This window comes from Eptesicus fuscus, chromosome 2, assembly GCF_027574615.1.
Source record: "Eptesicus fuscus isolate TK198812 chromosome 2, DD_ASM_mEF_20220401, whole genome shotgun sequence".
Taxonomy (NCBI): Eukaryota; Metazoa; Chordata; class Mammalia; order Chiroptera; family Vespertilionidae; genus Eptesicus; species Eptesicus fuscus.
In genome coordinates, this window is record NC_072474.1 from 67258453 (window position 1) to 67282566 (window position 24114).

Consider the following 24114-nt stretch of genomic DNA (forward strand, 5'->3'; position numbering starts at 1 on the left):
TTGATGTTTCTATCTCTCTCTCTCCCTCTCCCTTCCTCTCTGAAATCAATAAAAATATATTTAAAAAAATAAAAATAAGTGGGACGCATGAGTAGCAGAGAGTCTAAAATAGGAGGAAGGCAAAGGGAATTCGAAGAATAACAGCTAAATGCTGTTCAAAATTAAACAGAACAATGTCTCCAAAAGGATGTTTCTAAGGAAAGAAAAAGTGAAATTGACACAAATATTAAAATGTTTACGTGTAGTGCGTAAAGATTTACACTTCCATTGGGAAATGTGGGACTAAAATACTAGTATGTATAAAGAAAACACAGCAAATGAAAATTGGCATAATTATTAACTCCAGGAAAAATAATAAGAAGTATAAGAAAGAAAATGCAATTACAGGCTATTACATGTCACAATTTAATGGCAGACAAAAAAATTTAAACACTAATTATTAATTCAATCCAAAAGTTGAGACTATTCTACAGTGACAAGTAAAATTCTCATCTTTTCTTAAAGATACTATCTAAAAATAAAAACAGAAAATCAGCACTAACAAATTTTCCAGAGCCCAGAATCACATACTTCGTACCCTGATTTTCTAAGTTCCTTCCTTCTCTTTTATACTCTAAGAATCTCACTAAAACTACCAATTCTTTTCTGCAAAATGCATTATAGAAATACAGAAATAAACATGAGAAGAAACATCTCGAGTATTTTAAAGAACATGTCTTGGAAGAGAGGAATGGGGCAGGAAGATATTGATTTAGCCATAACTTAACAGATTTATTTGACTTTTAAAAATATATACATGAGTAACTTTGATCAAAATAAAAATGTCATGTAACAAAAAAAGCTTGTCGATTCAAATCAGATTTTTTAAACTGTTAATTTTTAAAAAGCAAAAGAATGCCTTCCTCATAACAATTTGTCCCCTAAATATTGGAAGTTCATTTGGTCCCCCTTTTAAAATGTTTTCTGGTGACAATTATTTAAATTCATCTAGGGTTATAATTATGCCCAATTCAATTATCTTTAAAAAGTTAGGGCTACTGGTCAACTATAATCCAGCTAAGAATCAGAACTGTAAATGCTAGATTCAGGAAAGTGAGAAAATCAGTATCTTCTCCTTAAAGAGATCAAAATGCTTTACAATAGAGAACATGAGATATGAATAAGAGAAAACAATCAGGAAAACATTTAACTTCTTATATTATAAATGAAAATAAGTTAAAAATACATCACAATAGATATTATAATATTAATTAATTTTATTTCCCTCTGTCCACCCTCCTCAGGAGACCAAATGAGACCATATTTTCTACATCACCACTACATCATCCTTCTCCTACAGCCTTAAGGAAGTGACAAGAGTTTCTGGTATCATAATTAACAATCGTAACTGTCTTAAGACAATCCTACCTAATAATAGAGTAATATGCAAATTGACCGTACCTGCGCTACACCCACAAGCCATGCCCACCAGCCATGCCCACCAGGAAACCATCCTGCCGGAGGCTTTTCCGGCCTTGGGCACCAGGAGATCCATCGCCGGGATGCTGGGGTGCGGCCGAGCCCAAGGCCAGGAAAGCCTCCGCAGGAGGCTTTTCCGGCCTTGGGCACCAGTGGGGAGCCTGCAACGGATGGCAGGCAACTGGCGGTCAGCTCCTGCGACAATCAGAGGCTGACCAACTGGAAGTCAGTGCTGGCCCCGCCCCCAAGCAAGCGGTTAGGGGCAATCAGGTAGGCAGGCAGAGGGGTTAGGGGTGATCAGGTAGGCAGACCAGTGGTTAGGGGTGATCAGGTAGGCAGACAGACCCTCACTGGGCTGGCCCCGCCCCCAAGCAAGCTGTTAGGGGCAATCAGGCAGACAGGCAGAGTGGATAGGGGTGATCAGGTAGGCAGACCAGTGGTTAGGGGCAATCAGGCAGGCAGGCAGAGTGGTTAGGGGCAATCAGGTAGGCAGACAGCCCCTTGCATGACTGGTCCCACCCCCTAGCAAAGAAAGAGGGAGGCCCAGGCCAGGCAAGCCATTGCACCCCAGCCTGTCGCCTGCAGAGGGAGGCCACCGGTGGCAGGGGAGGGGAGGCAGTGCTGCACAGATGGCAAGCAGTGGCAGCGGCGGGGGTGGGGCCAGCTTCCTGCAGACCAGGGAAGGAAAGACCTAAAGCCAAGCCTAGGGACCCTACCCGAGGGGTCCCAGATTGTGAGAGGGTGGTTGGGCTGAGGGACGCCCCCGAGTGCATGAATCTTCATGCACTGGGCCTCTAGTCTTTATAATAAAAGCCTAAGTGACCATTATGGTGGAAAGACCAGAATGACCGGTCGCTATGATGCGCACTGACCACCAGGGGGCAGATGCTCAACACAGGAGCTGCCCCCTGGTGGTCAGTGCATTCCCATAGGGGGAGCACTGCTCAGCCAAAAGCTGGGCTCATGGCTGGCAAGCGCAGGAGCGGTGGCGGGAGCCTTTCCCACCTCCATGGCAGAGCTAAGGAGCAGCGAGCCAAGTGGTAAGGAGCGAGGGGTCCCAGACTGCAAGAGAGATGTCCGCCTGCCAGTTTAGGCCTGCAAGGAGCGGGCCTAAGCCAGCAGGCAGACATTCCCTGAGGGATCCCGGACTGCGAGAGGGTGCAGGCCGGGCTGAGGGACTCCCCCTCCCCGCCCCCGTGCACGAATTTTGTGCACCGGGCCTCTAGTCTAAATATAAACCAGAACTCCCTAGAGCCCAAATTGTCAGATACAGTCTGATTTTTTTTTTAAGTTTGCAGGAAATAGATTGTCTCTTCATGCATTAAAGTAAAAAAAAATTTCAAGGATTTTTTTAAAGTTATCTTATTATTCCTAAGGCATACTATACAAGCAATTATTATTTTTAAATATCACATTAGGTCCAACAAAATGGTTTTCTACCTTCTAATATCTTACAAAAGAACCCCAAAATGCCAAATAACACAAGTTTATAAAAATTATAGGTTAAAATATATCTTCTGAATTTATTACATTTAATATGTTGAAAGATAACATGGTAGAGTGCTGAAAGAAATCTTGTAACACAATGTAATATTGACACATTATGCTCTTCTTGGCTAGATTATAAAAGAATTGTATAGGAAGCATGAAGTGTAACTGCTCTTTACCTGCTTAGATTTCCTATTTTAAACCCAACAGCATTTTCTTTGTCCATTTATCTGCTCATACCATCACTGCAGCAACTATGACTTAGGTTTTAAATATTTTTAACAGCATTCCTTAGACAGATGATTAAAGCTGAGATTGCAGTAAGTGTCTAGAATAAAGTGAAAGCTGTCCTGGGAGAGACCAAGACACCTACTAACCTATTTTAAGGCCTTTTTAAAATTTAAAACAAATGCAGAAAAACACTTACCTCGGCAATATTCCATTAAGATAAGTACTTCCCATACATTATCGCTAATTGAATTAATGGCACAATCCAAATAACCCACAATATTTTTGTGACCAGATAGCTCTTTCTGTAAAAAAGAAACAAAATTTCAAGAATTGAAAATATACATTTTAAAACTCTATCATTACCAATGGTTTGAAGTCTTAATTAATGTACTTAGACTAGAATTTCATAAAGTAAGACAGGCATAAATATGGAATCTGACATATTTCAAAAAGGTTTCTATAGTTCTGATGGAAAGTATTTACATGTGACTATCATTTACTGACAGGCAAATATTCAGTGAACACTTATCTTTAAATTCAATCAAGAAGAAAGATGGCTCACTCTAAAGTAATAGTCTCCAAGGGTGTACAAGATAGTCCTTAGAGACTCAAGAATAAAATATCAGAATTTTACTTATATTTATTTTTATCTAGAAAAATAATAAGCTCGCCAAAACCGGTTTGGCTCAGTGGATAGAGCGTCGGCCTGCGGACTGGGGGGGTCCCAGGTTTGATTCCGGTCGTGGGCATGTACCTTGGTTGCGGGCACATCCCCAGTGGGGGGTGTGCAGGAGGCAGCTGATCGATGTTTCTCTCTCATCTATGTTTCTAGCTCTCTATCCCTCTCCCTTCCTCTCTGTAAAAAATCAATAAAATATATTTTTTTAAAAAAAATAGAAAAATAATAAGCTCTAATACAGAGATGCACAAGGTAGGTTTACAGTTGTGAGTACAAAAAATAGAGTTTATTTTGTATTTTCCATACAAATAACTGTAAACCTACTTTTGCCTACCCCTATATTTATGAATTAACAATTATATTCTTATTTGCATGTTTTGCATGCAACATTGCAATTAATGTGTAAACAAAATGGCCTAAAAATATTTGTCAAGAAATCATAATGATACTACCTATAATACAAGTAACAAGGATATAATAAGAAAATGGCAAATCTGATACTTTCAGCTCCTAGTATAAGTTAACCATCAGCATATACTGAGGTTTATAGTAATCATGATCCAATCAGGTCTATCTAGAAATTAAAAAAACAATTATCAACAATACTATTTTAACTGAATTTACATCCACTATCACTAATAATAAACCTAGTTGTAACTGTGTAATGAAATTTGACAATTGGCTAATGGCAGCTGGACATGTCACTAATTCATAAATAAGTATATATAATGAAGATGGATCATCAAAAACAGTTGGAAGACCACTGCTCTACAGAGCTAATCTCCCTAAAATATCTTATTCAAAAGCCTAAGACTTGAGTGTTGCTAATATTGATGATGACTATATTTTTATGTCTCTAAATTATACACATTCTACTAAAAGTACCATATCTAGGTACTTATCTAAGTTCCAGTTAGTTAGAAAATTAGGGCTAAGATTCTCCCATTATCTTGGGATAAATCATTTTATTCTTTGGCTTACAGTTTTACCTGTAAAAAGAAAGGAAGTCTCAAAGTAAGAAACAGGGACAACAAAAGCAGAGCTGAGGTAAGTCAGACTGAGACTGTATAAAGTGCCCATCTTCAAACCAAAGGGATCAAAATGGGTGTGCTGATAAAGATGTTGATAAAAAAAAAGAAATATCCCTCTTAGTAGCTGGATAAGTAGAACTGGTATAAATAACAAGTATGGAAAAACAAGAATGCAGAAAAACTGAACATTCATATATAAATGTCTAATCATCATGCTGGATACCTGGAACTAACAGAATATAGAATGTCAATTGTAATTAAAAATTAATTTTTAAAAATATTGGAACAGTCATCCATTGCTGGTATGACTATAATATGGTTCAGCTACTGAGGAAAACAGTTTAGTGGTTCCTTAAAAAGTTAAACACAGAATTACCATATGACTCAGCAACTCCATTCCCAGATATATAGACAAAGAACTGAAAACAGGTACTCAAACAAATACACATATATACATATTCATAGCAGCACTATTCACATAGCCAAAAAGCAGAAACAGCCCAAATATTCATTGATGTTTTTTTAATGTCCAACAACAGATAAACAAATTGTGATATATGTATATAAAATGATTTATTCAGCCAGAAAAAAAGAATGAAATACATGCTACAATGTGGGTAAACCTCAAAAACATGCTAAGTGAAAGAAGCCAGATACAAAAGATCACATTTATCTCTTCTGATTATTTCATATAAGTGGAATTCATATGAAATAATCAGAATAGATAAATCCAAAGAGATACAATGTAGAGAGGCAGTTGTCAGTGGCTAAATCAAGTAAAGGAATGCAACTGCTTAATTGACAAGAGGATTTCCTTTTGGAGTGATAAAAAGGTTTTAGAACTAGCTCAACGTGGTGGCTGCACAAACATTGTGAATGTACTAAATGTCATTCATTGAATTATTCATCTTAAAATGGTCAATTTTATATTATGTGAATTGTACCTCAATTAAAAAATTTTATATATATATGTATATATATATACTGTATATATACATATGTACACATGTATGTATATATATACACTAGCACTTGATAAACAGTAGATGAGGAGGAAGAAGAGAACAGAACAAAAAAGGGGAGGAGGTGGGAGCGTAGAACAATTAACAACAAGAAGCCATCCAGAACACTGAGAATAATGCTAGAAAACAGGGAAATTGCTATTTTGTAATTTTTTTTACTGCTTACTGAATTTTTCTTTAATAGCCTATTAAAAATATTTTTAGTCCCAGCCAGGTGGCTCAATTAGTTGGAGCGTTGTCCTGTACACCAAAAAGCTGCAGGTTCGATTCTGGGTCAGGGCACATTCCTAGGTTGCCCATTAGATCCCAGATTAGAAAGCAACAAATTGATGTTTCTCTCTCCCTCCCTCCCTTCCTCCCCCTCCCTCTCCCTCTCCCTTTTTCTTTCTCTAAAATTAATAAACGTATCCTCAGGTGAGAATTTAAAAAAAAGAAAATGTTTTTTTTTTTAAATACTTTTCACTTTTCCTAATATTTAAAAAGAATTGTTCTCTTGCTAAAGGGTATCATATATATTGCAAAGTATACCAAAAAAACTGAACAACTTATGCCATGATTTTAAAAATAAAAAGCAAAACTAATCACTGTCTGTGAATACAAACACATACAATGAATATATGAACACCTTTGTGAATGGTAAACACCAAACTAAGGACAGTGGTTACTTTCCAGATGGGAACAGTACAGAGATATTTTTGGAATGGAATACACAGAAAACTTCAACTGTCTGTAAGGTTCTAATTATTAACCTGGGTAGTGAGTAAATTGGTGTTTATTATATAATTCTCTAAATTTTTCTATCATCAAAATTATCCATAATTTATTTTTAAAAAGAAACCAGAATACCATGCCCACTGAACAACAGTAAAGAAGGAAGATGACAGGAAAGAGTTGGCTGTATTTAGCCCTAAGTGTGGCTATACAAAGAATATACTTCAAATTCCCATATAATTTTCCAAGTTAATTTAATGAGGTTCAAAGGTTTTCTAGATGTGCATAAACCAACAAGCATTTTGTCTAAAAGCTGGTTAAAGTTAGAGTACAAAAACAAAAGAAAATACTCCAATTTTTAAATGGAATTACTCTTTCACTTACCATAATTTTAATTTCCCTTTTACAAATGTTGAGGTCAGGCAAGTTATTGACATACATTCGCTTCAATGCATGGCGGATTCCACCATGAGTCCGCACCAGGAAAACTGTGGAGAATCCACCTAAAAGAACAAGTACCAATTAATTAAAAAGAATCAGAAACTACTTCCAAAATCATGTAATATTGAGGAACTTAATCTCAGGAAAATTAACTGTACCCAAAACAAAAGTAAGAACAGTAAGCAATTAATAAATTATATTGAAACCCGTGACATTGGCTTCTTATGACAATCATGAAGTAGCACTTAAGAGGACATGAAAATGAATATGCATGTGTTTTGAAAATTAAAATACCATAATTTCATTTTGCATGTGAATACCTTTTATGTGGTATGTGGAAATTGTCACATATAAATTCATATTATAGTTGGCATATATTAGTGATTGCCTACCCATCAGCCTCTGCCTCTTCTGTAATTACAAAACACTGATGTTATTTAAGACTAGAGGCCCGGTGCACAAAATTCGTGCACTGGGGGGGGGGGTGTCCTTCAGCTCAGCCTGCTCCCTTTCCAACCTGGAACCCCTCAGGGGAGTCCGACTGCCGGTTTAGGCCCGATCCCATATCCCTCTCACAATCCGGGACTGCTGGTTCCCAACCGCTCGCCCACCCACCTGCCTGCCTGCCCCTAACCGCTTCTGCTTGCAAGCCTGATCACCCCCTAACCACTCCCCTGCCGACCCTGATTGACACCTAGCTGCTCCCCTGCCAGCCCGATTGCCCACAACTGCCCTCCCCTGCTGCCCTCCCCTGCTGGCCCGATAGCCCCCAACTGCCCTCCCCTGTAGGCCAAGTCGACCCCAACTGCCCTCGCCTGCAGGCCTAGTTCCCCCCAACTGCCCTCCCCTGCAAGCTTGGTCCCCCTCAACTGCCTTCCCCTGCTGCCTGGTCTCCCCTAACTGCCCTCCCCTGCAAGCTTGGTCCCCCCCAACTGCCTTCCCCTGCTGGCCTGGCTGCCCCCAAGTGCCCTCCCCTGCAGGCCCAGTCGCCCCCAACTGCCCTTCCCTGCCGACCTGGTCGACCCGAACATCCCTCCCCTGCTGGCCTGGTCGCCCCCAACTGCCCTCCCTCCCCTGCAGGCCCAGTCGCCCCCAAATGCTCTTCCCTGCCGGCCTGGTGGACCTGAACTTCCCTCCCCTGCTGGCCATCTTGTGGCGGCCATCTTTGACCACATGGGGGCAGCCATCTTGTGCGAGTGTGTGAGGGTCAATTTGCATATTATATATAGGATTATATATTACGAGGCATCAATAGAAAAAGGAGAATATGCCTTACCAACAATTTTAAAAACTTTAAATCAAACCACAATTCAGAATGTACTAGTATTTGGAATGATCAAAAAGGGCCTGGAAGTAAGCAGCAGATATATTGGAGACATGCAATACTGCATTAATGAATACTTAATAAATATTTATTTGTTCATATAATTAGACTTCCTTACAGCTTGCAGAGTGCTTTTTTAAAACTCTCATAGCAAGAGAACCAAGATGGCGACATAGGTAAACACCTGTACTTCCTGCCTCCCACAACGGTATCAAAAATACAACTAAAATACGGAACAACTATTATCCAGAACCACAGGAAAGCTGGCTGAGTGGAAGTATTACAACTAAAGAGGTAAAGAAGAAAGTGCATTGACACTGGTAGGAGGTGCGGAGGCACGGAATTGAAGGTCAGGTAAAGAGCTTCACAGACAAGAAAAAGCTAAAGGAGTTCATCAACACGAAACCAGTATTATATGAAATGCTGAAGGGTATTCTTTAAGAAGAGGAAGAAGAAGGAAAAGGTAAAGATAAAAATTATGAACAACAAATACATATCTATCAACAAGTAAATCTAAAAATCAAATGAATAAAAAATCTGGAACAGAAGAAACTGGTGAATGTAACAGAATCAGGGGCATGGAAATGGAGCAGACTGACAATTCTCGGGGGGAAGAGAATGGGGGGGAGTGCGGAAAGAGATGGGACAAAGATCTCGTATGCAGTACCTATGGATGCAGACAGTGGGGTGGGAACCGGGTGAAGGGGAGCTTTGGGGGGGAAAAAGAGGGACATCTGTAATAATCTAATCTAATAATAGACAAATATGCAAATTGACCATACCTCCGACACAGCCAGAAGCCACGCCCACAAGCCACACCCACCATCCAATCAGAGCAAGTATGCAAATTAACCCAAACCAAGATGGCTACAGCCACAGAGAGCAAGGTTCCCTAGGTAACAGAGGAAGCCAAGCTTTCTGCCAGCCATTGCAGACCTAAGCCTCCACTCAAGCTACAAAGTTTCAATTATAGAAGGTAAACAAATTCAAACAAATGGCGGCAGAATGGAGCTTGAGAGAGCAGGCCAGGGTTGCCGCCAGCAACAGGGGTAGCAAAGCTTTCCGCACACCCTGGCCAGGCCCACCCGCTTAAGGCAACAAAGTTTCAATTATAACCCTAACACAAATGGATTCGGGCCTCGGAGGGAGCCCCAGGCTTGGCTCTGCTCCAGGCTACAAAGTTTCAGTTGTAGAAGGAAAATAAATTCCAGATACCAGGGTCTCCGCTTGCATCCCAGGGGGCGTGGCCCACCTGCAAACCACCACAGGCCCCTTGCTCAGGCCGCCCCACGCCCCAAGGAAACCCCACCCTGATCAGGGACACCCTTCAGGGCAAACCAGCTGGCCCCCACCCCATACCAGGCCTCTATCCTATCTAATAAAAGAGAACTATGCAGATTGATCATCACTGCAACACACAATATAGCTGCCCCCATGTGGTCAAAGATCCTGCCCCCATGTGGACAGAAGATGGCCACCACAAGATGGCCAGCAGGAGAGGGCAGTTGGGAGGCACCCGGCCTGCAAGGGAGGGCAGTTGGGAGGCACCCTGCCTGCAAGGGAGGGCAGTTGAGAGGGACCAGGCTTGCAAGGGAGGGCAGTTGAGAGGGATCAGGCCTGCAAGGAAGGGCAGTTGGAGGTGATCAACCCTGCAGGAGAGGGCAGTTAGGGGTGACCAGGCCAGCAGAGGAGGGAAGTTGGGGGCAAACAGGCTGGCATGGGAGTGATTACGGGGTGATCAGGCTGGCAGGCAGAAGCAGTTAGGGGCAATCAGGAAGGCAGGCAGGCAAGCAGTTGGGAGCCAGCAGTCCTGGATTGTGAGAGGGATGTCCGACTGCCCGTTTAGGCCCGATCCCTGGGATCGGGCCTAAACGGGCAGTCGGACATCCTTTGAGGGGTCCGAGATTGGAGAGGGTACAGGCTGGGCTGAGGGACAACCCCCCTCCGTGCACGAATTTCGTGCACCGGGCCTCTAATTTGAACAATAAAGATTAAAAACATGATTAGCAATGTAAAACTAGGCCTAATCTGAGAAGCCCTGATGGTTTTATTTTACTGCTCTGCCATTTGGCTTCTGCTACTGTAAAGAAATACCTAGAAAATGTCAATAAACTTTTGAGTTAGCATAAAAAAAAAATTAAAAAAACCACCTCTCATAGTTTCCTGTGCATACTGAAGAGACAGATCAACCTGTCTCTTCCACTAGATGCTAAGCAACCTGACAAGGGCCTCACTCATTGTAAATGCAAAATGAATAATCAATATGTTTAGAGCATAACTATTAAAACACTTATGAATTAACCAAATGGCTCCAAATTTTTTTTTAAAAAAGAGGTATTTTTAAATGCCTTGCTAAAACTAGCATACACTAGTTTCTTTGACATAACCTGACTACAAGTAAACAATTTCTTAGTCAAGAAATTAATTTTTTCAGGCATAATGTGCAATCAATAAGTGACTCTCGGCTCCTAATTAGTACTTTCTTTCCAAAGAATTGAAAATCTAGCTTGAAATGAGTTAATAAAATTAGATACCATTAAATGTTTTCTATAATCCTGATTTTCAACCCATTATCTTAACCAACACATTGAAGGACACTATTCATTCCCCAAAATGGTAAAGACTGTCAACAGAATTGGTAGAAAAAGATATCAAAATTGATGCCGAAACCGGTTTGGCTCAGTGGATAAGAGCGTCGGTCTGCGGACTCAGGGGTCCCAGGTTCAATTCCGGTCGGGGGCATGTACATTCGTTGCGGGCACATCCCCGGTGGGGGGTGTGCAGGAGGCAGCTGGTCGATGTTTCTCTCTCATCGATGTTTCTAGCTCTCTATCCCTCTCCCTTCCTCTCTGTAAAAAATCAATAAAAATATATTTTTTTAAAAAAAGGATATCAAAATTGAGAAGTACATTATTAAAACATTGATTCAGCAAGGATCTTCAATGTACGCCAAAATCCTTGATGAAAGGTTGATGAGAAATAGGAGAGTCACATGATGCCAAATTATCAAAAGGCAAAACATTCCTTTACAAGGAAGAAATCTTTTTTAAAAAAAATATATTTTATTGATTTTTTACAGAGAGGAAGGGAAAGGGAGAGAGAGTCAGAATCATCGATGAACAAGAAACATCAATCAGCTGCCTCCTACACACCCCCCACTGGTGATGTGCCCGCAACCAAGTACATGCCCTTGACCAGAATCGAACCTGGGACCCTTAAGTCCGCAGGCTGACGCTCTATCCACTGAGCCAAACCGGTTAGGGCACAAGGAAGAAATCTTGGCATCACTAACATTGGCATTAATATAGACATTATGTGCTTCCTGATGTAACAGAATATGAAGTAAAAAGTATTACCTATGCGGTGCCTCTGCCAAAAACCTTTAACCTAATAAATCTTAAGGCTTAACTTCCAGTTAAGAAAACAGGGGCTAGAAGGAAAATAAAACACAAAGAAACAATCCTACAAAGTCCAAGATACTGACTGACTGGCTAATTGTCTTATACAGTGTTGACATGTGAAGTAAAAAAAAAAAAATGAGGGGGAGGGTTATTCTAGATTGTAAAAGACATTACAATGAAATGCCATACATATCCTTGATTAAATCCAATCTTGAAAGTAAACTTTTTTATTGGTGAACAATTTGAAAGTCAGTTGTAGGTATCATGTCATTTTACTCATTAATACTTAAAGGGTACTGGGTAAAAGAAGTGAAGGGATTAAGAAGTACAAACTGGTAGTTATAAAATAGTCACAGGATTGTAAAGTACAATATAGGGAACATAGTCAATAATATTGCTGTAACTGTGTATGGTGCCAGGTGGGTACTGGAAATATCAGGGCAAAAACCTTATAAAGCATATGAATGTATAACCACTATATTGTACACCTGAAACTAATACAAATTAATATTGAATGTAAACTGTAATTGAAAAATAAAAATAAATAAATAATGCTTAACAGTTACTTAAACACATATACATTCTTAAAATGGGTATATTATCCTAACTAACCATAGTACCTTTCTGTCCCACCTAAGAAAATGAACAATAATTATTCTAGTACATACATCAACCTTACTCAAAATTATCCATGTGTTTTTTAAAAAATGTATAGAGGAAAGATTAGTTGTTATATCTACATCATGGGTATATGGTTATTCACTATAGTACTCTTTCAATTTTTCATAATAAAATTGAAAAAAAAGAAAAGAAACAAGAAACATGGGATTCTTTTCCCCAGGTAATTCTTCTCTCCCTTGCCATCCACCAACCTTACCACCACCACTGAGAATTATTTTACAAGAAAGACACTGCTACTTGTTATTCAGACACAACTTCCCAAAGGCACCATAAGTCTCTTGCCACTGAAAATGTTTATGGTATCCTAGATACCTACAGCTCCAACATCCCAACACACACAAGCACTTCATGTTTATGAAAGACTGGGTTTTAGCAGTGCTTGCTCCTATCAAGTTTGTTTCCCTAGGAATGGAAGAAGAGAGATGGAAGGAAAAGATAAAATTATATGTGGTCTTTCTGTATTGTGTTTATCTTCAGACATCATGCAAATCAACGAGAGAGAAAATACCAAGTTGTCAGCAACTTCTGGTTTCAACTACTGCCAAAGAAAACAATGTCAATTGAAAGCTGTCTTCAAGATAAGTGGAACAGGCATTTATTTGGTTGTGGGATTTGAGCCAAAGACCTGCCTACTCAATAACCTCTGGCCTGTGGTACATCAAACTTTCATAACATTAGGTTAAGGCAATGACTCTAGGAGTTTCTTTTAAAACTGAAAATATCCCTAAAGAGGATTAGTAACTTTAAAATTGTACAAGTTATTGTATCAGTTGGTGCTATCTAGTACAATGCAATAAAAGAACGAGTCAGGTACAATTGAATGGCTGGGGAATGGGAGGAACAGGAGTTGAAAAGAGAAGAAAGGCAAGAACACAACATTCATAGAGCCCTGACAACATACAAAGCATTTCCAAGTACATTATTTAATTCTCATACCATCGTGAGGCAATTTAACTGTTATATTGTTATAGATCAGTGGTCGGCAAACCACGGCTTGAGAGCCACATGCGGCTCTTTGGCCCCTTGAGTGTTCTAATGCCACTTCTTCAAAATAGACTCACCCAGGCCGAAAACCGACTTCTGCGCATTGGCCACGAAGTTTCAATCGCACTGTACATGCGCGCCCGCATGTGGTATTTTGTGGAAGAGCCACACTCAAGGGGCCAAAGAGCCACATATGGCTCGCGAGCCGCGGTTTGCCGACCACTGGTATAGACTAGTGGACCGGTGCACAAAATTCGGGCATGGGGGGGTGTGTCCCTCAGCCCGGCCTGCACCCTCTCCAATCTGGGACCCCTCGAAGGATGTCCTACTGCCAGTTTACAGGGATCGGGCCTAAACCAGCAGTCGGACATCCCTCTCGCAATCTGGGACTGCTGGCTCCTAACTGCTCACCTGTCTGCCTGCCTAATTGCCCCTACTCTGCCTGCCAGCCTGTTGGCCACCAACTGACCCCCCGCCGGCCTGCACACCCCCAAATGCCCCCCCCGCCAGCCTGATCACCCCCAACTGCCCCCCATGACAGCATGCTCGCCCCCAACTGCCCCCCTGCTGGCCTGCTTGCCCCCACCTGCCTTCCCCACTGGCCTGCTCACTCCCAACTGCCCTCCTGCTCACCCCAAACTGGCCCACCGCCGTCCTGATCACCCCCAACTGACCCCCACTGACGGCCTGCTCGCCCCCAACTGACCCCTCTGCTGGTCTGCTCACCCCCAACTGCCCCCGCCCCCCACTGGCGTGATCACCCACAACTGCCGTCCCATCCTGTCCTGATCACCCACAACTGCCCTCCCCTCTTGGCCTCTAACCTCCTCTACCTTGGCCCCGCCACCATGGCTTTGTCCAGAAGAACGTCCAGAAGATCTCCTGGAAGGTCTCCCAATCTAATTAGCTATTACCCTTTTATTAGTATAGATAGAGGCCTGGAGCATGGGTTGGGGCCAGCTGGTTTGCCCTGAAGGGTGTCCCAGATCAGGGTGGGGGTTCCCTTGGGGCGTGGGGCAGCCTGGGTGAGGGGCCTGTGGTGGTTTGCAGGCCAGCCATGCCCCCATGGGGTGAGGGTCCCCACTGGGGGGGCGTGACCAGCCTGGGTGACGGGCTGAGGGCTGTTTTCAAGCCACACCCCCTTCAGGGTGGGGGTTCCCGCTGCGGTGCCTGGCCAGCCTTGGTGACAGGCTGATGGCTGTTTGCAGGCTGGCCACGCCCCCCAGCAGGGACTCTTAGTCCGTGGGGGCGTGACCAACCTGGGTAAGGGGCTGAGGGCCATTTTCAGGCTGGCCACATTCCCTTCAGAGTGGGGGGTCCTGCTGGGGTGCCTGGCCAGCTGGGTGAGAGGGGCTGAGGGCCGTTTTCAGGCTGGCCATGCCCCACGGCGACCCAGGCTCCCAGCCCCTCCTTTTTTTTTTCCCAGCCCCTCCTTGAACGAAGGCCAGGGTGGGCTGGAAGCTTGGCTTCCTCCATTGCCGGGGGCAACCCAACCCTCCTGCTTGCTCCAGCTCCATGGCCACTGCCATCTTTGTTGGGTTAATTTGCATACTCACTCCTGATTGGCTGGTGGGTGTAGCGGAGGGATGGTCAATTTGCATGTTTCTCTTTTATTAGTGTAGATGAGGAATAAACTAAGCACTGAGAAAGAAGGTAAGCAGCTAGTCCAGTAACACAAAGCTGGTAAGATGGAGTCAGAGGTCTTTTTTTCCCTGTTGAATCTCATGTTCTAATGATTTTTATAACCACACCTATTCTTTTAGCTATGCCATAAGAAATCTGTGTGTATGTGTGTGTGTATATATATATATATATATATATATATGTGTGTGTGTGTGTGTGTGTATACACACATACACACACACACACACACACACCACATATATATATATATACTGTATATATATATATACACTGAGTGGCCAGATTATTATGATCTCTGAACACATAATAATCTGGCCACTCAGTGTATATATACTATTAGAGGCCCGGTGTGAATTCGTGCATGGGTGGGGTCCGGCCAGCCTGGCCAGGGGAAGGGAACATGGGTGGTTGGCCGGCCTGCCTGCTGGTCGAACTCCTGGTCGAGGGGACAATTTGCATATTAGTCTTTTATTATATAGGATATGTGTGTGTGTGTGTGTGTGTGTGTGTGTGTATGTATATATATGTGTGTGTGTGTGTGTATGTATATATATATATACATACACACACACACACACACACACACACACACATACTAGAGGTCCGGTGCACGAAATTCGTGCATGGGTGTGTGTGTGTCCCTCAGCCCAGCTTGCACCCTCTCCAATCTGGGACCCCTCAAGGGATATCCGACTGCCCGTTTAGGCCCGATCACACATCCCTCTCACAATCCAGAACTGCTGGCTCCCAACCATTCGCCTGCCTGCCTGATTGCCCCTAACCACTTCTGCCTACCAGCCTGATCACCCCCTAACCACTCCCCTGCCAGCCTGATCGACGCCTAACTGCTCTCCTGCCTGCCCGATTGCCCCTAATTGCCCTCCCTTATCAGCCTGGTTGCCACTAACTGGCCTCCCCTGCCGATCTGGTCGCCCCCAACTTTCCTCCCCTGCAGGCCTTGTCCCTCCCAACTGCCCTCCCCAGCAGGCCTGGTTGCCCCCAACTGCCCTCCCCTGCAAGCCTTGTCCCTCCCAACTGTTCTCCCCTGAAGGCTTGATTGCCCCTGTCCTCCCCTGAAGGCTTGGTCCCCCTGCAACTGTCCTCTCCTGAAGGCTTGGTCGCCCCTAACTGTCCTCCCCTGCAGGCCTGGTCGCCCCCAACTGCCCTCCCCTGCTGACCCGGTCACTCCTAACTGCCCTCCCTTGTCAGCCTGGTCGACCCTAACTGCCCTCCCCTGTCGGCCTGGTTGCCCCCAACTGTCCTCCCTTGTAGGCCTGGTCCCTCCCAACAACTACCCTCCCCTGCTGGCCTGATTGCCCACAACTGCCCTCCCCTGCTGGCCATCTTGTGGCAGCCATCTTTTTCCACATGGGGGCAGCCATCTTTGACCATGTGGGGGTGGCCATCTTTTGTGTTGGAGTGACGGTCAACTTGCATATTACCTCTTTATTATATTGGATACACACACACACACACACACACACACACACACACACACACTCCTTGTTATATAGGAAATGGAAAGATTTGGTAATAACATTAAAATTTAGAAGAAATAAGAGGAAAATAGGGTAATCTATATAGAATGCCCTCACATCCCCACAGTTTTTTATTGATAGAACCTTATTTAAAAGGCTGTATTTCTTATATAAAAGAGGACCATAGGTCAAAACTATGTTTGATTTGGACTACAGAGTACCTTAGAAAATTGTGATACCTTGGATGACAATCTAGATTTTTTAGTTTCTCCTGAAAAACTTGGAAATAAGGAGAGTGGGTCCTCATTCAATAAAACTGAGCAGTCAGTTGCAGTACTGTTTACTCAGTTCATGTTCTCTGCAGTTCATCACAGCTTCCTCTACTCTTGGCTGTTTCAATGCTCTCACTCTTTCTTTTACATTGCCTGCCTGGCCTGTGCAGACATCTGAGTTTGCAACCCCTACAACAGAAACTTCTAAAAACTTAACCACCACAACATTTGTATGTGTTATACTTATTCAGTACCTCTCTTTACAACTGGGTTGTAAGTTCCATAAGACAGAGACTGTGTATACCTCATTTATCAAAGTATCTTCAATGCCTACCACATTGCCTAGCACTCAAGTATTAGTATTAGCTGAGTGAATGACTTAACATTAATAAACTGGTTCTACTGGAAGTAGTTCTAACTGATAAGCTGCAATTGTTATATTGATCTTCTATGAATAAAAAGCAATTAATCTCTAATTCATCATTTTCCCTTGATTTGACTATAGTATTTCTAATATAAGCTACTAATTCTGAAAACAGAATTTCACTTCTTTACCATGTAAATCATTCATTCAACGATAGAGGGTGTCCAAAAAAATGTATACACACTTTGAATGATTATAAAAGTCAGTGTTTATTAGCATAAAGTTCATTTTCAAAATTTATACGAATCTACAGAAATGAATATTTTTTTTGTCAATTCCTGTTTTCAAACTGATGACCATTCTGGTCTAGGCACTACTGATAAGGCAAAGCAATGGAATCCTAAGCATCAAGAAATCGTTTCATTTAGTATTTGTGCACCCTCAATTCATCAAATATTGCCGGTTTTGTACCATAAACTTTATCTTTTGTGTATCCCCATAAAAAAAAGTCTAGTGGATAAATTTTCTTTGTTCAAAGCTTTGTCTGGCTTCACCCATTATTTCAAATCAGTTAAACCTGAAAAGGAGTAAAAATTAAGTGAGTTATGAGCTGTTAAAGTGTATACACATTTTTGGGGAGATACCCTGTGTCCCAAAAAAATGTATACACCCTTTAAATAATTATAAAGGCAGTATCTGTACTTCAATTGTGTTTTCAAACTTTCAGTAGCATTTTAGGATGAATTTCCTTTGTTCAAAGCTTAGTCTGGCTGAAAAGAAAGTAACATCAATTGAGCTATCAGCTGTTAAAGTGTGTATACACATTTTGGGATACGCTACATATATTAGCGTATATGTAGCGTATCCCAAAATGCTCACAGGTACCAAACACTGTAAAAGGTGCTAGATGCTAGGAACAAAACTAACTAAAGGTTAGCCCTGTCTTCTCTGGGGCTGACCTGCTGCCCATTATAAAAGGTTCCAGTACCCTAAGCTCAGGGTTCCTCTCCTGTAAGACAATCCACTCCATGTGCAGGTGTCACCTGGCCCTTTCACACAGCCCTGTGGAAACAGAGGCTCTGGGAAATGGAGCCAATGCTGATACTCTGGGTGCAGCTATTGCTGTGAGAAATAAAATCCTTCATATCTCATCTCTTCTGCCAGCATCCATGAAACTATGGGAAGATACCTTGCCAGCTTATAAGTAGGGTAAAATCTCAAATTCTTTTTTTTTTAAGGGACAGGGAGAGACAGAGAGAGATGAGAGAGACACATTGATTGGCTGCTTCCCACAGGGGCCCAACCAGAGCCGGGGATCAAGCCTGCAACCAAGGTACCTGCCCTTGACCAGAATCGAAGCCAGGACCCTTCAGTCCTCAGGCAGACACTCTACCCACTGAGCCAAACTGGCTAGGGCTCAAATTCTTAACAGTTCTTGACAGACAACAGGAAAGGTTTGAATAAAATATCAAGAGCACAGTTGGGCACATGTTAAGTTAGAGATACCCATTGGACATCCAATTGGAGATATGGAACTGGCAGATTTGCAAGTATAAGGTCTAGAGAAAAGATCAAAGCAAGAGACATATATCTAAGAGTTATCCTCATTTATACCTTCCTTTATCATCTATCATAGCTACAAGGAAAAGCTGTGTTCCTTACTGCCTAAAATAAAATCCCTCCGCCCAAAATCATCCTATATAACGCCATGCCCTCGCATGACGTCATCACAAGATGGCCACCACAAGATGGCTGCACACACAGCGGAAGCGGGGCCTGGTGGCCACTCCGCATGGTGAGGCCTGGGGGTCCCGCAGCTCTGCGCAACGCAGAGTAGGCCAGTCCCGGCGTTTCCGCCGCCTCCGGTGGAGGAGGCAGGTTGCGGCAGGGGAGGGCAGTTGTGGGCGATCAGGCCAGCAGGGGAGGGCAGTAGGGGATGATCAGGCTGGCAGGTGAGGGCAGTTGGGGTGATCAGGCTAGTGGTCCTGGATTGTAAGATCCCTGAGGGATCGGGCCTAAACCAGCAGTCGGACATCCCTTGAGGGGTCCCAGATTGGAGAGGGTGCAAGCCGAGTTGAGGGACACCACCCCCCACCCCGTGCATGAATTTTGTGCACTGGGCCTCTAGTCATTTAATAATTTAAGCATCATTATATTTGTTAGCAAAAATGTTCTGGAATCAATAATTTTTTTTTATTCCCTCTTGGTGAATGTGGAAATTAGTAAATATTTCTACTGTAATCATACATGAAAATTGTATATCGTATTAAGAACCTTAAAAAATATTCATATTCTTTTTATAAATATATTGATTTCAGAGAGGAAAGGAGAGGGATATATAGAAACATCAATGATGAAAGAGAATCATTGATCAGCTGCCTCCTGCATACCCACTACTGGGGATCGAGCCCACAACCCAGGCATGTGCCCTTGACCAGAATTGAACCCAGGAACCTTCAGTCCACAGGCCAATGCCTTATCTACTCAGCCAAACCAGCTAGGGCAAAAAATATTCATATTCTTTGTCTCGATTTTATTTATAGAATTCCATTATAAGTAAATTATAACTGAAATGTGGAAACCTGTATTTCCAGCAACATGCAAATGATTAAAAATGGTAAATAATGTCACATAGGATAACATATTGTGTAGGCATTAAAAATGCTTACAAAAGGCTAATATAACTATAAATATCTATTCAGGACACAAAGTTTCTGATTTTCAGCCAATAAAATTTGTTTTATGGTGAACTAATTTGAGATGGGTTCTTTTGTTTGCAATCAACAGTCCTAAACAGGCATCAAGTACATTAGCTGTTAGATCAGAACCTGGAAACCAGCCATCATTTTTAAGATTATTTCCGTAAGAATGCAAATATCATGTATTTCTCATTAACTGAGAACTATGTAGAGGCTTACACTGCATAACAATGAATGGCATGTTCAATGATGATCCTTATTGTGATTATAATGGAACTGAAAAATTCCTATTGCCTAGTGACATCGGAGCCATCATAATGTCATTGTGCAACGCATCACTCATGTGTCTGGGGTGATACTGTGTAAACAAACTATTGTGCTGACAGTAGTATAAAAGTATAGTACATACAACTATGTACAGTACATAATACTTGATAATGACAATAAATGACTATGGTTTATGTATTTACTACACAATACTTTTTTGTCATTACTTTAAAGTGTACTTTTTCTACTTACGGGGAAAAAGTTTGCTGTAAAACAGTATGCTGTGTTACGTACATCCACAGCAGCCTCATACATTTCACAATTACAGCACCTCTTGATAATATCATTTTCTCTTGTGCTTTATTCAATCTCCTGTTGTTTGGTACAGTAACATGCTGTACAGATTTATAGTCTAGGAACAATAAGCTATACCAAATAACCTAGAGGTGTAGTAGGCTGTACAATCTAAGTTTGTGTAAGTATAACGTTCACAAAAGTACACAATTCCCTAACAACACATTTCTCAGGATATATCACCATCATTAAGCAACACATGACTCTATATAGTACATGTTACCAAGGTAGGTGCTTCCTAACAAAAAAATCAATTATTAGCATTATCCTGAGTTTTAAGTATTTGGTAACCGTAAGACAAAACAGTTACCACTTTAGGATCCACTTTATATCAAACAAATTACATATTTGTATATTTAGATATGATATGCACAGAAACTAAAAAATAAATACTACCACCAAAGATACTGACATTGATTTTTTACATTATTGCCATAATTTATTATAGTTTGCTAACACTTCTGTTTGAAACAGACTTCAGAGACTAACAAATTCTTTTCAATAACTACATTCTGAAAAATTTCCCACTCCTGGAGACTAGATAGAATTTCAAAACAGTTATACTGGTAAGCTGTCCCTAATCAAGTCAACTAAATGAAGATAAAAAAGTTTCTGATGGGTTGCAAAGTTTTTGGGGGGACTAAGTTTTTTGTGTAAAAGCTGTACATGACAAGTCAATAAATTAATCTGAGTATTTTATAAAATGGTCCTGAAATTTCTTCTGTGACTTCTAAAATGTGTTACAAAAAATGTCCTTATCTATGGATAAAAATGGAGTTTCTTGATAGAGATTACTTAGTAAAAACAACATTCACTTATTTGTATATTTATCAAAAACATCAAACTACTTACCTTATACACACATGTATACCAATTTATAAAATTCTGAAAGAAAAAGGGAGACGTTTCTATATTTACAATTAACTGGGCTTCCACCATAATCTCCTGACCTTATTTTCCATATAGTATGTGTGTGTGTGTGTGTGTGTGTGTGTGTGTGTGTGTGTGTGTGTGTGTATACACCTATGTATGAAATTCTAATAAGATAAATTTGTTTTCACTTGCAAATATTTGGCAATACATATAACCAAAGCTTCACAATTAGACATAAAATTAATAATTAATGCCCTAGCCGGTTTTGCTCAGTGGATAGAGCGTCGGCCTGTGGACTCAAGGGTCCCAGGTTCGATTCCAGTCAAGGGCATGTACCTTGGTTGCGGGCACATCCCCAGCAGGGGGTGTGCAGGAGGCAGCTGATCGATGTTTCTCTCTCATTGATGTTTCTAACTTTCTATCCCTCTCCCTTCCTCTCTGTAAAAAATCAATAAAATATATAAAAAATAAAAAATAAAAAAAATAATTAAGTGCATAATGATTATGTATTGCACAATTAGCAGAAATTAGGGTTTAGAAACACACCTAAACCTCTACATATTCAGTCAAGTATTTACTGTCTTACTCCCTCTAGGCCTCATTCTCATTTGTACAATTACGTTAACTACAGATAATCTCCAAGGATTCTTCAACTCTTAGAAACTAGAAATAAAAAGTAGCCTCAAATACGCTACAATCTAGTAGGAGACACCGATAAATAAATAAATAAAATATCCTAGCAAATGAAGTACAAGAGTTATGGGGAAGTACAAGAATTATGTTTAAGGCATATGGAAACAAAAAGAAGTTTGTAATATAATATGGAAACAAAAAGAAGTTGCAATAGCCCTAACCAGTTTGGCTCAGTGGATAGAGAGTCGGCCTGCAGACTGAAAGGTCCCAGGTTCGATTCTGGTCAAAGGCATGTACCTTGGTTGCGGGCACATCCCCAGTAGGAGGTGTGCAGAAGGCAGCTGATCAATGTTGCTCTCTCATCAATGTTTCTAACTCTCTATCCCTCTCCTTTCCTCTCTGAAAAAAATCAATAAAATTTTTTTTTTTTTAAAGTTGTAATATATGGAGAAAAATCACAAAAGGCGCTACTAAATATGTAATATATGAGTTGGCCCTAGCCTGTTTGGCTCAGTGGTTAGAGAATGATGTGTCTCTCTCACATCAATGTTCCTCTCTCTGTCTCTCCCCCTACCTTCCACTCTCTCTAAAAATCAATGGAAAAATATCCTGGAGTGAAGATTAAAAACAACAACAAAATATATATACATACTAGAGGCCCGGTGCATGAAATTCTTGCATGGTGGGGAGGGGGAGGATTCCCTCAGCCCAGCCTGCACCCTCTCCAATCTGGGACCCCTCAGGGATGTCTGACTGCCGGCTTAGCCCTGATCCCGGGGTTTGGGCCTAAACGAGCAGTCAGACATCCCTCTCACAATCCGGAACTGCTGGCTCCTAACTGCTCACTACCTGCCTGCCTGATCGCCCCTTACTGCCCCCCCCCCCCGCCAGCCTGGTCGCCCCCAAATGCCCCCCTGCTGACCTGGTCACCCCCAACTGCCCCCCCCACCAGCCTGGTCACCCCTTACTTCCCCTACCCCACCGGCCTGGTTGCCCCCAACTGCCCCCCTCCCTCCACCAGCCTAGTTGACCCTCGCAGCCTGCTGTTCAGTCGTTTGGTCGTCCCTCACTAACCACCCTGCCAGCCGGTCGCCCCAAGCAGCCTGCTGTTCAGTCGTTTGGTCGTCCCTCACTAACACCCCTGCCGGCCTTATCGCCCCAGGCACGTGCTGGTCGTTACTGTTACTGTGATGGCGTCCCGGACAATTTGCATATTCCTCTATTATTCGTATAGATATATGAGCTGAATCTTGGGAGAATGTATTGTAGTTTCCAAAGAGGTAAAGTGAGGCATGGGGAAAAAACAGGTGTAAAAATATCAGGTGGAGCCCTGGCTGGGTGGCTCACATGGTTGGAGTGTCCATCCCCTACATCAGGGGTCCTCAAACTTTTTAAACAGGGGCCAGTTCACTGTCTCTCAGACCGTTGGAGGGCCGGACTATAGTTTAAAAAAAACTACGAACAAATTCCTATGCACACTGCACATATCTTACTTTGAAGTAAAAAAACAAAACAGCAAAAACACCCGCATGTGGCCCGCGGGCCATAGTTTGAGGACACCTGCCCTACATCAAAAGGTTTCCAGTTCCATTCTCAGTCAGGACACATACCTAGGTTGTAGGTTCAATACCCAGTTGGGGCATGTATGGAAGAAAAACAATCAATGTTGCTTTCTCACACTGATGTTTCTTTCTCTCTCTATCTACCTCTCTCTCCCTCCCCTACTCTCCCCTCTCTCCCTCCCTTCATCTCTCTCTAAAATTAGTGGAAACATGTCCCCAGGCAAAGATCCAAAAAGAAAAAATCAGGGGAGAGAGGGACACTTCCAAAATAGAAAATTGGTGACCTCCAAAAATCTGTTCCTCCATAAAAGGAATGAGAAAGCTGGCAAAAATTGCCAAAATCAATTTTTTCACAACTCTGGAAATTACCCAAAGGCTTGCAACAATTGGAAGAACTTTTATTAAAGACAAATGACTAAATCTCAATAAAACAGTGATCCTGTGACATTTTTAACTTGTCCTATTCCCATCATTCTCTCCGAGTTCCATAGTACTCTTAAAAAATACAGCTCATAAC

At 42.0% G+C, this 24114-nt stretch overlaps 1 protein-coding gene across 11 annotated transcripts in view; it reads right to left on the reverse strand.

Moving 5' to 3' along the window:
* Positions 1-24114, reverse strand: part of BMP2K (BMP2 inducible kinase) — a 141535-nt gene that overhangs the window by 83372 nt on the left and 34049 nt on the right. For all 11 annotated transcript variants that reach the window (XR_008558479.1, XR_008558490.1, XR_008558483.1 and 8 more), the window contains exons 2-3: positions 7005-7123; positions 3374-3479 (exon numbers count right to left, since the gene is read on the reverse strand). Coding sequence is in view for 6 of the 11 variants with exons in the window: in XM_054727989.1 (XP_054583964.1) it covers positions 3374-3479; positions 7005-7123 (225 nt within the window). In the remaining 5 variants the exon portion in view is untranslated. The remainder of the gene's footprint in view (positions 1-3373; positions 3480-7004; positions 7124-24114) is intronic.